At 35.1% G+C, this 15,817-nt stretch overlaps 1 protein-coding gene across 5 annotated transcripts in view; it reads left to right on the plus strand.

Annotated features, from left to right (window-relative positions):
• C2H9orf85 (chromosome 2 C9orf85 homolog) overlaps positions 1–9,482 on the plus strand; it is a 64,139-nt gene extending 54,657 nt beyond the window's left edge. For 4 of the 5 annotated variants that reach the window (XM_076843490.2, XM_076843489.2, XM_076843487.2 and 1 more), the window contains exons 3-4: positions 7,818–7,931; positions 8,866–9,482. In XM_076843490.2, the coding sequence (XP_076699605.2) occupies positions 7,818–7,931; positions 8,866–9,004 (253 nt within the window). In that variant the 3' untranslated portion in view covers positions 9,005–9,482. Of the gene's footprint in view, positions 1–2,744; positions 2,822–7,817; positions 7,932–8,865 lie in introns of those variants that run through there. The other variant, XR_013090262.2, reaches the window with a different exon arrangement.
• The last annotated feature ends 6,335 nt before the right edge of the window (positions 9,483–15,817 follow it).

The following is a 15,817-nucleotide window of genomic DNA, read 5'->3' on the forward strand; positions in this document are numbered from 1 at the left end:
TGAATTATTAGAACTTGATTCTATGTTCATTCTAATGGTTTAGAAATTGTTGATCTATTTTTTATTGCAGAGTAACTAAGTAAAGCTTTTTGGTACACTAAAACACAAGTATACCAAAATAATTCAACCCAGACATTTTTAATAATTATTTTTATTTAAATCATATATCAAAGAGGGTTTGGTTTTTGTTTAAAATTTTTCCCATTTGAGGCTCTTGAAGTATAATTTATGTACAGCAAAATTCACCCTTTGTAGCACACAGTTTAAATTCTAACACACACAAATGTATATAGTTGTAAGAACAACATCACAGTCAAAATATAAAACATTTCCTGTGTGATTAATTTAACAAAATCATGCTGTATTATGCTGTGTATATATGTAAATAACCAAAGGGAATTCTGCCTTTCTGTATATGTAAAAAGCATCAATCAAAAATAAGTAAATAAATAAATAAAAGGAAGATTGGTAGAGAAAGGAGGATGGGGGAGAGAGGAGGGGAGAAAAGTAGGGAGGAATAACAGGAACTAAAATAGAGTAAATCGCATGCTTGATTTTGTCAAAATGAACCCTACTCTGTATAACCGTAATGTTCTAATAAAAATATATGTGTATAAAACATTTCTATTACCCAAGACATTTTTCATACCACTTTATTTATTTTATATATATATATATATATATATATGAATGACAGCAGAATACAATTCTTATTACATATATAGAACACAATTTTTCAAATCTCTGGTTGTATACATACCACTTTATAGAGACTCCTGCTCTCTGCCAGCCCTGGCAAGTACTGCTGTTTTTCTTCCCTACACTTTTACCTTTCCTGAATGTCCTCTATGTAGAATCATATAGTATGTAGAGTTTTGAGTATAGCTTCTTTAGTTTAACATAATGATTTGAGATTCATCCACATTGTGTGAATTAGTATAGAGATCCATTTTATTGCCAAGCAGTGTTCTATTGTAAGGGTGTAACACAGACTGTTCATTTACTCATCTGTGGAGGGATATTCAAGCGTTAGCAATTGTATATCATGCTGCCATAAACATTCATATACTGCATTTTGTGTGAATATAGTTTTATTTTTCTTGAGTAAATATTTAGTAGTGAGATTGCTGGGTTGTATGTGAAGGGTATGAGTATTCCAAACTGTTTTCCAAAGAGGCTGTGTACCTTTTACATTCTCACCAGCAGGGAGTAGGAGTTCCAGTTCTGCATCCTGGTCAGCACTAAGGATTGTTAAGTTTTTGCTTTTTGTTTCAGTTTCCCCTTTATTTAACCACAAATGAATAGATATCTCTCATTGCAATTTTAATTTACATTTCCTTGATGAACAGTGAAGATAAGCATCTTTTCATGTGTTCATTTCACATCTTTCTTTGAACTTTCTGTTCAAAGACCTTGAAATCATGTTTTATCTTGTTTTCTTATTACTGAGTTTCAAAAACTCTTTGTATATTATGGATATGAATCAAATCTGTGTTTTGCACATATTTTCTGCCAATATCTGGCTTATTTTATTTGTTTGTTTTTTCATTCTCTTTTAGTGTCTTTTGTCTTTGTTTATTTTCTGAGATGGGGTCTGGCTGTATTGCCCAGGCTGGTCTCAAATTCATGGACGCAAGTGGGAAACACCAAGTGTCCTTGAAGAGGAGAAAGTTTTATCTACTAAATCATGATTATGGATCATGGTTTTATTATCATAGCTAAAAACTCTGCCTAGCTAAGAATCACAAATAGTTTCACCTATGTTTTCTCCTCCAAGTTGTATGATTCTGTTGTGAGTTTATAATTTATTTCCTTTTAATTTTAGGGATGTCTGATTGTTTATGCATCTTCTGTTAAAAAGACCATTCTTTCTTTATTCAATGGTCTTTGTACTGTGTTGAAAGTCAGTCAATTATATATACAGTATGGGTTTGTTTCTGGATACTATTCTGTTTCATTGGTCTATGCATCTGTCCCTTCACGAATGCACCTTGAGTACTGCAGTTTTCTGGTAAGTCTTGAAATTATGTATTGAGAGGCCTCCAACCTTGTTTTTTAATTATTTTGCCTTTGATAGTTTCTTTGCTTTTTCATATAACTTTTAAAATCAACTTTTTACTTTCTACATGAAACATATGAATATAGTTTTCTTTTGTTTAGTGATCCTATATATTATGATTTTATTAAACTCATTTTAAATTTCTAGAACATTTTTGGAGATTTCTTTGGATTTTCTACATAGACAATGATGATTTTTTTTCCCCTAAAGAAAGACAATTTGATATCTTCTTCCCTAATCAATCTGACATTTAGTTAGCTATTTCTGATTTTATTGTACTACCTAGGACTTCCAATATTATGCTGGAAAGAAGTGGTGAAATCAGATATTCCTCCCCTATTCCTGGTCATGTGGGAAGGCATTTAGTCTTTTATTATGAAGTATGATATTTGTGTGGGTTCTTTTTTTTTTTTTTTTTTTTGAGAATTTTAATATTTATTTTTTAGTTTTTGGCGGACACAACATCTTTGTATGTGGTGCTGAGGATCCAACCCGGGCCACACACATGCCAGGCAAGTGTGCTACAGCCTGAGTCACACCCCCAGCCCTGTGTGGGTTCTTTGTAAAAATTTTTGTCAGCTTTAGGACATTTCATTCAATTATAGTTTACTGAAAAATATATAACCAATAGTTGTGAAATTTTGTTGGATAAAGCTTTTTTTTTTTTTTTTTAATTTTGGGACAGGGTCTTGCTAAGTTCTTGAGGCTGGTCTTAAACTTGTGATCCTCCTGCCTCAGCCTTCTGAATCTCTGGAATTATAGGTATGTACCACTGCATACCTATACCACTTCCTGGTTACAGGAAGCTTTTTCTGTATCTCTTGAGGTCATCATGTGGCTTTTCTTCCTTAAAACATAATTTGATGAGCTACATTTAATGGTTCTTGAATATTGAATTATCTTTGTTTTCCCAGAATGCACCCCACTTGGCCAAGATATATATGTTACTGGGTTTGATTTGCTAATATTTTTTCAGAGGTTTTGTTTGTTTGTTTTTGTGGTACTAGGGATTAAACTCAGTGGCGCTCTGTCAGTAAATCTTTCACCAGCCTTTTGAATTTTATTTTTGATTTCAGGGGTCTTACTAAGTTGCTGAGGCTGGCCTCAAATTCCTGATTTTGTAAGTGGGGATTTATGGGTAGACCACCATGCCTAGCTGATAATTTTCTTTTAATGCACAAGTATTTAATTTCAGTTGTCATATTTACCTACTTTTTTGTTTGGTCACTTATTCTCTTAATGTCATATGAAAGAATACTTTACCTAACTCAAGTTTGCAAAGATTTCTCCTTGATTTTTTTTCTAGATTTTTCTTTTATTCTTAAGAGTTTATATGTGTAGCTCTTCTATTTAGGCCTTTGAGCCATTTTGAGTTAATTTGTGTGAAGTAGCAGAGTGTGGAGGTAAACTTCATTCTTTTGCACCTGGAGATTTACTTGGCCCTGCACAATTTGTTGAAAAGACTATTCTTTCCCTATTGTTTTATCTTGGCACCCTAGTCAAAAAACATTTGATCAAAATGTGAAGGTTTATTTCAAGACTGAATTCTATTTTGTTGATGTATACATCTATCCTTTGCCAGTATTAAATAGTCCAGTTTACTGTAGGTTTGTAGTGTGTTTTGAAATCTGGAATATGAATCCTCCCATTTTATATTTCGTTTTCAACATTGTTTTGGCTCTCTTGAGTGCCTAGTATTTCTTTGAGTGCCTTGGAGATATTGTGGGCTCAGTTATGGTCTACTACAGCAAAGCAAATATTACCATAAAATGAGTCACACAAATTTTTTGGTTTTCCAGGTGAAAGTTATGCTTATACTGTATAGTAGTCTGTTAAGTGTACAATACCATTACATCTAGAAAAACATTGTACATACTTTAATTAAAAAGTACTTCTTAATGGAATCACCATTTCACCCAGTTATCCCACTCCTCAGTATATATCCAAAGGAGTTAAAACCAGCATACTACAGTGACACAGCCACATCAATGTTTATAGTTGCACAAATCACAATACTAACCTATGGAGCCAACCTAGATGCCCATCAACAGATGAATGGATAAAGAAATTGTGGTGATATATACACAATAGAATATTACTCATCCCTAAAGAACTATTGACTTTATGACAATTGCCAGTAAATGGATTGATCTGGAGACTATCAGACTAAGTGAAATAAGCCAATCCCAAAAGATCAAAGGGCAGATGTTTTCTCTGATGTGTAGAAGCTAACCCATAATGGTGGGGGCAGTGGTAGGCGGGCGGAGTAGAAGTTCTTTTGAATAGACAAAGGGGAATGAGGGAAGGGAGCAGGGATAGGAATAGGAAAAACAATGGGAAGAATCTGACATAACTTTCCTGTGTACACATATGAATACCGTACAGTGAATCCCACCTTGATGTACATTCACAAGACTGGGACCCTAATTAGAATAACATATATTTCATGCATGTATAATTTTATCAAAATGGACTCTGCTGTCATGCATAACTAAAAAGAACCAATAAAAATAAAATACTTCTTTGCATTAAAAAAAAACCTAATGATCACATGAGTAGATTTAGTATAATTCACATGAGCCTTCAGCAACTCATGATCTTTTTGCTTGTGGAAGGTCTTCCTTTAATATTGATGTCTTCTAACCAGTCGTGATGATAGGAGCAGAAGGTTAGGGTAGCTGTGCTAGTTTCTTAAGACAAGGAAGTTTGCTGCATTGACTGACCCCTGCTTTCACAAAAGATTTCTCTGAAGCATGAAGTGCTGTTTGATAGCATTTTACCCAGATATAAGCAACTTTCAAAATTGGAGTCAGTCCTCTCCTACCCTGGAATGGCTTTATCACCTAAGTTCATGTGACACTCTTAATCTTTGGTTATCATTTTCACAATGTTCCTAATCCTTGGTTATCATTTTCACAATATTCATGGCATCTTCATCAGGAATAGATTCCATCTCAGTAAACCAGTTTATTTGTTCATCTGTTAGAAGCAACTTCTCATCCATTAAGTTTTATCATGAGATTGCAACAGTTCTGTCACATCATGAGGCTCCAGTTCTAATTCTAGTTCTCTTGCTTTTTCTGCCACATCTGCAGTTGCTTCTTCCACTTCAACTCCTGAAAGGGTCCATAAGGGTTGCAGTCAACTTCTTCCATAGGCTATTAATGCAATATTTTGAACTCCAATAAACCATGTTCTTAATGGCATCTAAAATGGTAACTCCTTTCCAGAAGGATTTCAATTTACTTTTACCTAGTTCCATCAGGGGAATCACCATCTGTGGCAGCTGTAGCCTTATGAAATGTATTTCTTTAATAATAGCGGTTGAAAGTTGAAATGTCACCTTCTTATATGGGCTACAGAATGAATGCTGTGTTAGTGGGCATGAAACAACAAAAGTATCTTTTACACTTTTGTCAACATTCTCTAGTGAACAGGTGCAATGTTGATGAGCAGTAATATTTTGAAAGAAATCTTTTTTATTTTTATTTTTTCTGAGCAATAGGTCTCAATAGCAGGCCTGAAATATTCAGTAATCCTGTTGTAAACAGTTGTGCTGTCACCAGGCTTTCTAATGCCATTTATAGAGCACAGGCAGAGTAGATTTAGTATAATTCTTTAGGGACCTAGGATTTTTGGAATGATAAGTGAGTATTGACCTCAACTTAAAGTCACTGGTTGCATTAGTCTGTAAAAAGAGACTCAACCTGTTCTCTGAAGCTCTGAAGCCAGGTACTGGCTCCTCCTCTTTTGCTATGAAAGTCATAGAAGGCATCTTCCAATATGAGAATGTTTTGTCTATGTTGACAATCTGGCCTGGCACTGTGGTGGCGCATATAACCCCAGCGACACTAGGCTAAGACAGGAGGATTACAGTTTAAAACCGGCCTCAGCAATTTAGTGAGCAACTTAGTGAGATCTTGTCTCAAAATAAAAAACAAAAAGGGCTGCGGCTGTGGCTCAGTGGGTTAAGTGTCCCTGGGTTCAATTCATAATGCTAAAAAAGAAGGAGGAGAAGGAGAAGGAGAAAACAATCTGGTGTTTGTTGTAGCTTTTGTAGTCAATTATTTTTGCTGGATCTTCTGCATAATTTGCTATGGTTTCTGCATCAGCACTTGCTGCTGCCCCTTGAACTTTTATGTTAAGGAGGTGGCTTCTTACCTTAAACCTCAGGGACCATTTTCTGCCACCTTCAAACTTCTTTTGCAGTTTCCTCACCTCTTTGAACTATCATAGAATTGAAGCAGGTTAGGGCCTTGCTGTGAATTAGTTTTGGGATGGGGGAGTTTTGTGGCTGGTTTATCTTCTATCCAGACCACTCAAACATTTTCTGTAACAGCCATAAGGCTGAGTCACTTTCTTTTTCCTGTGTTCACTGGAGTATTAGTCTTAATTTCCTTCAAGAACTTGTTCTTTATGTTCGTAACTTGGCTAACTGGTACAAGAGGCCTAGCTTTCAATCAGGTCAGCTTTCCATGTCTTCCTCACTAAAAAAGGCTTAATGATTTCTAGCTTTTGATTTAAAGTGAAAGAGCTGTGACTTTTCTTTTTACTTGAACAGTTCGAGGCCATTTTTGGGTTATTAATTGGCCTAATTTCAATACTCTTGTGTCTCATGGAGTTAAGGGACCTGAAGAAGAGAAGTGAGACAGGGAATAACTCATTAGTGGAACAGTCAGAACTTACACAATATTTATCATTTCAGTTTGTTGTTTTATATTGGTACTATGGTTGGCATCCCCACACAATTGCCATCATTTCATCAAAGATCTCCAAAACCAGATCACCACACCAAATATAAGTATAATGAAAAAGTTTGAAATTTTATAGAAATTACCAAAATGTGACACAGAGACACTATGTGCTTGACCCAGGGTTGCCACAAACCTTCAATTTGTAAGTAACAGTATCTGTGAAGCACACTAAAACAAAGCACAGTAAAATAAGGTTTCCCTGTATGAACTGTAGGATCATCCTGCCAATTTGTGAGGCGAATGTGATAACCACTACACTACGGAAACACCTTATCCTGCCAATTAGTGAAAGAAAAAAAAAAAAAAAAAAAGCCAGGCAGAATTTTTATAATGCCATTGAGTCTCTATGTTAATACAGGGAGTATTGCCTTCTTGCCTATATTAAGTGTTCTATTCTATAAATATGGGAATCTTTCCAGATCGTTAGGTCTTTAGTTTCTTTCAGTGATGTTTTGTAGTGAATTATTTTGTTGGTAGTGTATAGAAATGCAATTGATTTTGTATATATATATATATATATATATATATATATATATATATTTTTTTTTTTTTTTTTTTTTTTTTTTTTGGACCAGGGATTGAACTCAGGGGCACTCAACCACTTCCCCAGCCCTATTTTGTATTTTATTTAGAGACAGGGTCTCACTAAGTTGCTTAGCACCTTACTAAGTTGCTAAGACTCGCTTTGAACTGGTGATCCTCTTGTCTCAGCCTTGAACCACTGGGATTACAGGCATGCGCCACCACACCCAGCTGACATGTTTTAATAACACTTAGAAAGCTTTAAGAAAGTAGATAAACACCAAGTACTATTCTGCAGCTGTAACTGTTATCTAGAAAAGCTGTATATGTAATTTTAAAATAATATAAAATAAATATCTGAGATTGAAATGTAAGAGTTTTGATTTTTAGATTCTCATCCATTCATTTAGTTATACCCTTAGTTCATCAACTGAATCTTAATTAGTAAAAGTTAATATTTGATTTTTTCCTTTCACTTTTAGTGTTAAATGTTTACAAAAGACAGTAAAGGATTCTTACCACATAATGTGTAGACCATGTGCCTCTGAGCTTGAAGTTTGTGCAAAATGTGGAAAGAAAGAAGACATTGTTATTCCGTGAGTATTTCCTTTTACATTTAGATTTTATTCTTAGTGATTGATATATGTATGAACTTTCGTTTTTTGGAGTAGGAGGGTTACTGGGATTGAACTCGGGGGGCACTCAACCACTGAGCCACATCCCCAGCCCTAGTTTGTATTTTATTTAGAGACAGGGTCTCACTGAGTTGCTTAGCACCTCACTTTTTGCTGAGGCTGTCTTTGAACTCATGATCTTCCTGCCTTAGCCTCCTAAGCCACCAGGATTACCAGGGTGTGTCACTGCACCAGGCTAAATTTTCTTTTATTGAGACATTAAGTAACTATTGTCTGAAGTTACAACCTATCACACTAATGTAGACATTTTTCTACCTATAGGAAAAGAGTCACTATTTTGTTAAATTTTTCTATTATTACAATAAAAGTGACTCTTTATGTTTTTAAGAACATCAGATGTTTAGCTATGAGGTTCACATTTATTGAAAAAGAATTGCTCATTATGTAGCAACTTTCCTTCAATGGATACCTTTTATTAATTTCTTAGAGCCTATTCTATTGCAACAGTATTATAATTAGTTGAATCCTAAGTTAGTTTTCAAGAACCTGTTCTCTGTACTTATTTTATTAAGCTCCTTTAAGAAATGTAATCCCCAGCATCACAAAAAAAAAAAAAAAAAAAAAAAAAAGAAAAGAAAGAAAAAGAAAAAGAAAGATATGTAGTGGTGGGCTGGGGCTGCAGCTCAGTGTGATAGAGTGCTTGCCTCATACATGTGAGGCACTGGATTCAATCCATAGCACCACATAAAGATAAATAAATAAATGAATAAAGGTATTGTGTCTTTCTACAACTAAAACAGTATTTTTTTAAAAAAAGGAAAGAAATGTAGTGGTAAAGGTCTCTTCAACCTGCATGGTTGAGAAATAATTAGAATTTTTTTTCTTCTATCTTTAGGTTTAATAAAGATCCCGAAAAGACTGAAAATAATGAAAGTTACAAACATACAAGAAACTGCAAAAGCCATGAAGAAAGTGATGCTGATTTAGATTTTGATATTTATTTAGATGATACAGATAATAATCCAGTGGATTAATGACTCAAGTTAAAGAATGTGAAATTTTGACCAACTTTTGCATTTGAGGGGCTTACAAAAAATATTGTGAAATCCTAATGAGGAAAAAAGAAAAACTATAGAAAATACATAAAATACATGTAAGAACAATATAAACTGTGTAAAATATTTGAATAATTATCAAACATTATAAAGCTTTCATCCAGAGTTTTTTATAACAAATTTTTAGGTTGCATAAATTAGAATAATATCTGCCAAAATACATATTGTGGTATCCTGTTGTAGTTCATGAGAATTATTTAAAAGAATGTATTACCGGGGCTGGGGATGTGGCTCAAGCGGTAGCGCACTCGCCTGGCATGCACACGGCCTGGGTTCAATCCTCAGCACCACATACAAACAAAGATGTTGTGTCTGCTGAAAACTAAAAAATAAATATTAAAAATTCTGTCTCTCTCTCCCCCTCTCACCTCTCTCTTAAAAAAAAAAAAAAAAGAAATTCAAGAATGTATTACCTAAATACATAAATGTATTTGTTATCAAAATAAATGAGACTCAGAATTGGTGGTTATGTAAGAACTATCTCATGTAAAAATAAGATGATATTATTATAAATAATATTAAAAATCAGTAAACAGTCCTCTTGACAAAAGCTCCCTTACTTTATTTTTTTATAATAATGTATAGCAATTTTCCTTTGAAAGCATTTTTATTTACCTCTTCACACTGTTGTACCTTTTTCCTCTTGAGAACTATATATCCAGAAAAAATGCATAGAATTTATATGTACAGTTTACTCAATAATTATAAAAGAGAGTTTTACACTTAGACCTGCATGAAGAAACTGCTGGGACCAGAAGCTCCCCAAGAAGCTCTCCCTCATCACAAGTTCATCCTTCTTCCCAGAGTTGGCACTAACACTGAATTTTTTCGGGGTCAGCAAGAATGGGTTGCCAGGGATTGAACTCAGGAGCACTTGACCACTGAGCCACATCCCCAGCCCTATTTTGTATTTAATTAGAAACAGGGTCTCAGTGAACTGCCTAGCACCTCACTAAATTGCTGAGGCTGGCTTCAAACTCATGATCCTCGTTCCTCAGCCTCCCAAGCTGCTGTGATCACAGGCGTGCGCCACCACATCCATCTCTAACCTGAATTTTGATAATTATTTCCTTTGTCATTTTACTACTACTAAACAATATAAATTCACTTTGTCTGATTCTTAAACTTTCCTATCTTTTTATTTTGAAACATTTCAAACCTACAGAAAAGTAGCAGAGTAGTACAATGAACCTTTATATAGTCTTCACCTAGATTTCAAATGTTAGCATTTTACCATGTTTTCTTTATAGCTCCATAAGTGGACATATATTTATTTTTAATTTGTAAAACCATTTGAAAATCAGTGCTAAGTAAGGATTTGATTTTGAACTGTATGTGAATAGACTTGCAGTATGCATACTATTTTGCATCTCTTTTTTCATTTTTATAAAGTTTGGGAGATTGACTCATGTTGTTACAAAAGTTCATTTTATATTATTCTATGGCATTACATAGCATAGTTTCTTTATCTTTTCTAATGTTAAGACATTTGAGTTAATTCACATTTTTCCTATTGTAAGCAATATTGGTATAAACACTGTTATATGTGTCTCTTGGTACATATGTGCATTTCTGTTAGGTATATATCAATAAAAGAAATCAGATGTATGCAAAAAGAAATCAGGTATATGCATCTTCAATTTTCCTATATAGCATGAAACTTTTTCCAGAGGTACAGTTATCCTCCCTTCACTCAGCAACATATTACTGTTTCTGTGCTCTGCATCCTTTCTGATGCTTAGTATCAAAATTTTAAATTTATGCCAATTTGATATGTGTACAACAGTATCTCCTTGTGTTATTGTTAATTTGTATTTCCAGAATTACTAGTAACCCAGATCCCCTTTTTATGTTTACTAGTAATTTTTTTCCTAGTAGATAATGCTAAGAAATAACTTTGTTAAGTATAATAATGTTATTTTTTAAAAGGTATACTGAATTAGGGTATAATATCAATTTATTTTGTTGTAAAGAAAGTAAATATACAGATAACATCTCGGTTGCGTCAAAAAATGTTACCTAGGAATAAATATAAAGTCCTCAAGTACTGTCAACCAAAATATAAAATCTTATCAAGATATTAAATAAAGAGGAGCTGGGGTTGTGACTCAGCGGTAGAGCACCCACCTAGCATGGGCAAGGCACTGGGTTCGAGCCCCAGCACCATATAAAAATAAATAAATAAAGATTGTGTTGAATTACAACTAAAAGAAAAAAGATTTTGAAGAAAACAGACAAAAATAAATGAAGCTCAGGAGGCTAAGGCAGGAGGATCATGAGTTCCAAGTTCAGCCTCAAGGTCAGCATCAGCAACTATGAAAAGGGTAGGGGATGTGGCTCAATGGTTACACATCCCTGGATTCAATTCCCAGGACAAAATAAATAAATAGAAATATCATGTTCATGATTTAGATATCTCAATATTCTAAGCTTCTAGTCTCACAAAAGTTTCTCTCTTTATTAACTTGTGTGGCTTTCCTTTTTATATAAATTTATTTTGGTATCTATATATTTTCATCCCTTTTTATATATAGATTTATTTAACTTTTGTGATTAAAGAGCCAACTAACTTATGATTCGATTAGCATAAATTCTTTCCCATGTGAATGCTTGTAATTCCTCAGAGCATCACCTAGTAACATATATCAATAGCTGCATTTTATTCTTTAATAGTAAGAAAATTTGTTGTGTTTTGTTCCCTTTGTTTTATTCCCCTGGTGCTAGAGATTGAGCCCAGGGGCACTTAACCACTGAGACAAATCCCAAGCCTTTTTTTTTTTTTTTTTTTTTTTAATTTTGAGACGTTATCTTTGCTAAATTGATTACAGCCTTGTTTGGTTGCTGAAGCTGGCCTTGAATTTTCCATCTCCCTGCCTCAGCCTCCTGCTCCTGGGATTATGTGTTTGCCCCATCACACCTGGCTTTTGCTTTGTTTTGTAAACAGACTTTGTTATATTAACTTCCTTTATATTTCTTTAAGAATTATTCTAACCTCAAAACTGTTTTTTTTTTTTTTTTTGGAACTCAGCACATAAAAACAAAATGAAGACCTTGTTTTATTTTAACATAATGAATCAGTTTAATATAGTGAATTAGCTTATCCCTCCTTAATATTTTAGCATCACATATTCTAAAATATTACAGTACTTTATTACAGAAGTTCTGAATTCTCATCATTAAATTCATATGATGGGCTTTTAAGAAAAATCTTATTCCTGGGTTATTGTGATTCCTTTGTCTGAATTATAGCCCCATATTTTCTCTCCAAGTCCTTAGGTGATTCTGATCATCAGCTACTGCATGCAATTGGTTGCATGTGCCAAAAAGCCATTTTCATCCCATCTGCTGCTTTTTAGCTACCATAATACCATACTCTATTGTCATGTTCTCTCTTAGCTTCTCTTGTAACTGGTGCTAGCCAGCTCCACTGGGAGATTCTAGGAAAGATTAGTCTTGCTGGCAAAAAGAAAACGTTTTTTTCTACCATGTTCTTCCTGTCTAAATGTGGTTGTGAGAAGACATGATGTCTAGAACTTGTAACCCTAAAGAGGAAGTTGAGCTGCAGAGACAGCAGTCCAGAGCCCTGATGTTTTTAAGCTGCTGACATAATGAATCCTTGTGAATTCTTGTAAATAAGTGCCTATTTGTATAAGCTGTTACTAATCAGAAATCTGTTATTGGCAGTAAAACGAATTCCAGCTGATAACAGCAAATTTGGTAAGACTTGTTTTATAGAACCCATTGTGTGCTATGACAACTAGGTTAGTTAATATATCAAAAAAAATTCATTGTTTACCTTTGCTCTGTACAACAATTCTGATTAAATCACAACTAATCACATAGTAGCAATAATTAGAATACCAAATATATAGTATTCATAGATTCTAAGCATCTTGCATCTATCAACACATTTAATGCTACTACCAACTTCATGGAAACAAAGCACAGAAAGATGAATTTCTACCAAGTCATATAGCTGAAGTGATAGAACCAGGATTCAGAATCATGTTCACTGGTTTCAGAGTCTACTTTTTTTTCTCCCCCCCAGGGGTGGGTACCAGGGATTAAATTCAGGGGGCTCCACCAGTGAGCCACATCCCCATCTCTATTTTGCATTTTATTTACAGACAGGGTCTCACTGAGTTGTTTAGTGCCTCGCTTTGCTGAGGCTGTCTTTGAACTCACAATCCTCCTGCCTCAGTCTCCTGAGCTGCAGAGTCTGCTTTTCAACTACTGCATTGTACAACTCCTTTGTCACATGCCAAAGACTTTTTTCTTTTTTTCTTTTTTTTTTTTTTTTTTGAGAAAGGTCTGGGTTAGCATGTATTTCAAGACTTCATAATTATTATTTAAATTTTTCACTCAAGAGCACTACCTGCTTCTACAGAAGCCGGACCAATTTTTATTTTGGAGATACACACCTGTAGATTTTGAAGAACTTACTGATAGAAGAGCAGTCCTGGGTGGAAATAAGACCAAATGTTCCCCACAATTTGGGTCAGAAGGAGGGATCTATCTATTGGTTGAGACAAAAGTGACTTTAAGCTAAAATGTACCCTGCTTAACTTACACTGATACCAAAGAGAATGAGGCATTGCTGGAGCCCGAGTTCTGTTGCCCAGCTCTGCACAGCTCTGTCTATCTAGAATTTGCTGGACACACTGCATTCCCATGAGAGCACTCTGCCATTCCCCAAAGTGTGTCGCTACTCTTTACTCAACTCCAGGACCCTCAGAGACCAGGTGCCCTCAGAGACCTAGCCAAAGATTTCACTCCAGACACCAGATAGGCCAGCCTAAATGCCAAAGACTTTTCTAAAGGTAGAGCATATTAGCCTGCATGGCATGATAGGTTATTTGGTGACTAAAATTTCTGTAATAATAATACAATAATACCTAACACTAATAGATAATCATTGAAGTGTGTGCATGGCACCGTTGAAGATAGTAGGGATACAACAGTGAACAAAACAAAGATCTCTGTCCTTGCAGAGATAACATTTGGATGGAGATAGACATTAAATAAAGTAAGCAGGTTATGTGTTAGTAGGTGAAAAGGGCTATGGGAAAAGTGAGTCATAGAGGGTGATTGGGAGCCTGAGGGTGTGATGGACCAGGGTTGAGGTGCAAGAGTGGGTGGGGGATGGGATGTGCTTTTAAATTTAGGCCTCAGTGAAAAAAACATCATTTGTACAAAATCTTCAAAAGATGGGAAGAATGTTCCAGGCAGAGGAAACCATGGCTGCAAGAGCTCTAAAGGAAGACTGTGGTTGATGTGTTCAAGGAAGGGAGTGATTAAGTTAGTCCCAAGAGATTAAGTCAGAGAAGTGATGGAAGGCCACACCATGGAAGCCTGCTTTTAAAAGATTTTTTTTTTCCCCCTTTGTATTTGGTTTTCAGCCATTTGAATGACTCGTATTTGTCCTATGTAAGGTTTTCTTAGGTTTTTCTTTTAATATTTTTTTTTAGTTGTCAATGGACCTTTATCTTTTTATTTACTTATAAGTGGTGCTGAGGATCAAACCCAGTGCCTCACACATTCCAGGCAAGTGCGTTACCACTATGCCACAGCCTCAGCCTGGCTTTCTTAGTTTCTGAAATCTGTTGGTGAGTGTCTTTAATGTGGCTCAATAGCAGAGCACTTGCCTCAAATATGTGAGGCACTGGGTTCGATCCTCAGCACCATGTATAGATAAATAAAATAAAGGTATTGTGTCCACTATAATTAAATATATATATGACTTAAAAAATTGTCAACTATTGTTTGTCCAAAGTCTGTTGTTTCTATTCTTTCCCCTTCTGAGACTTCAGTTACACATACTGGTAGACCTTTTTGCTTGTCTCCAGTGTCTGTCTTCCCTGCTTTCTTTTGTGCATTCATTTTCTCTTCTCTGGGCTGTAGCTGGTGTATTTTCTATTTGCCATTTTTGCGTTCATGAATCTTATCTTCTAGAGAAATAGAATTAATGTGTACAATTTACTTTCAAACCTATGTGATAAGTTCTTAATATCAGACACTGAATTGTATAGTTCTAAAGTGTGCGGAGGGCAGGGGGAGCTACTGGGGATTGAACCCAGGGACACTTTACCACTGAGCCATGTCCCTAGACCTTTTTACTTTTTTTAATTTGAAACATGGTTCCACTAAGTTGCTTAGGGTCTTGCTGTGTTGCCAAGGATGGCCTTGAACTTGTGATCCTCCTGCTTCAGCCTCCTTAGTCATTGGGATTATAGGGCTGAACCACTGTGCCCAGTAGTCTGTCTGTTTTTATTTTTGTTTTTTTAATAGCTTTATAATTGAAATATTTCATCTTTGCCTATTTTCTCTCTTTTCTTTGACATATTAGTCCTAGTTAACTTGAGAACTACTATGGCTTGGATGTGCCTTGAGTGTATCACCCAAAGGTTTATGTGCTGAAAACTTAGTCCACATTGTAGTGTTGTTAAAGTGGCAGAATCTTTAAAAGGTAGGACCCAGTGCAAGGTAATTGGGTCAGCTCTTGCAAGAAGTTGATATAGTTCTCACCAGAGTGACTTGTGGCAAGGAACGGATTGTTGGAAATCTAGATCACTCACTATTGGTCGCTTCTAAACACAGCCAGTTCCTTCTCATTTCACTTCCATGTTGTGACTCAGCCAGGGCCCTTGCCAAGACACAAGGGTCTGTAAGGGCTTTGATGAACTTTCTCTTAATTAAGCAAGAGAGAGATTCCTTTAACAATGAAAGGTTTAA

Source organism: Callospermophilus lateralis, chromosome 2 (genome assembly GCF_048772815.1).
Source record: "Callospermophilus lateralis isolate mCalLat2 chromosome 2, mCalLat2.hap1, whole genome shotgun sequence".
In the NCBI taxonomy this organism is placed as follows: Eukaryota; Metazoa; Chordata; class Mammalia; order Rodentia; family Sciuridae; genus Callospermophilus; species Callospermophilus lateralis.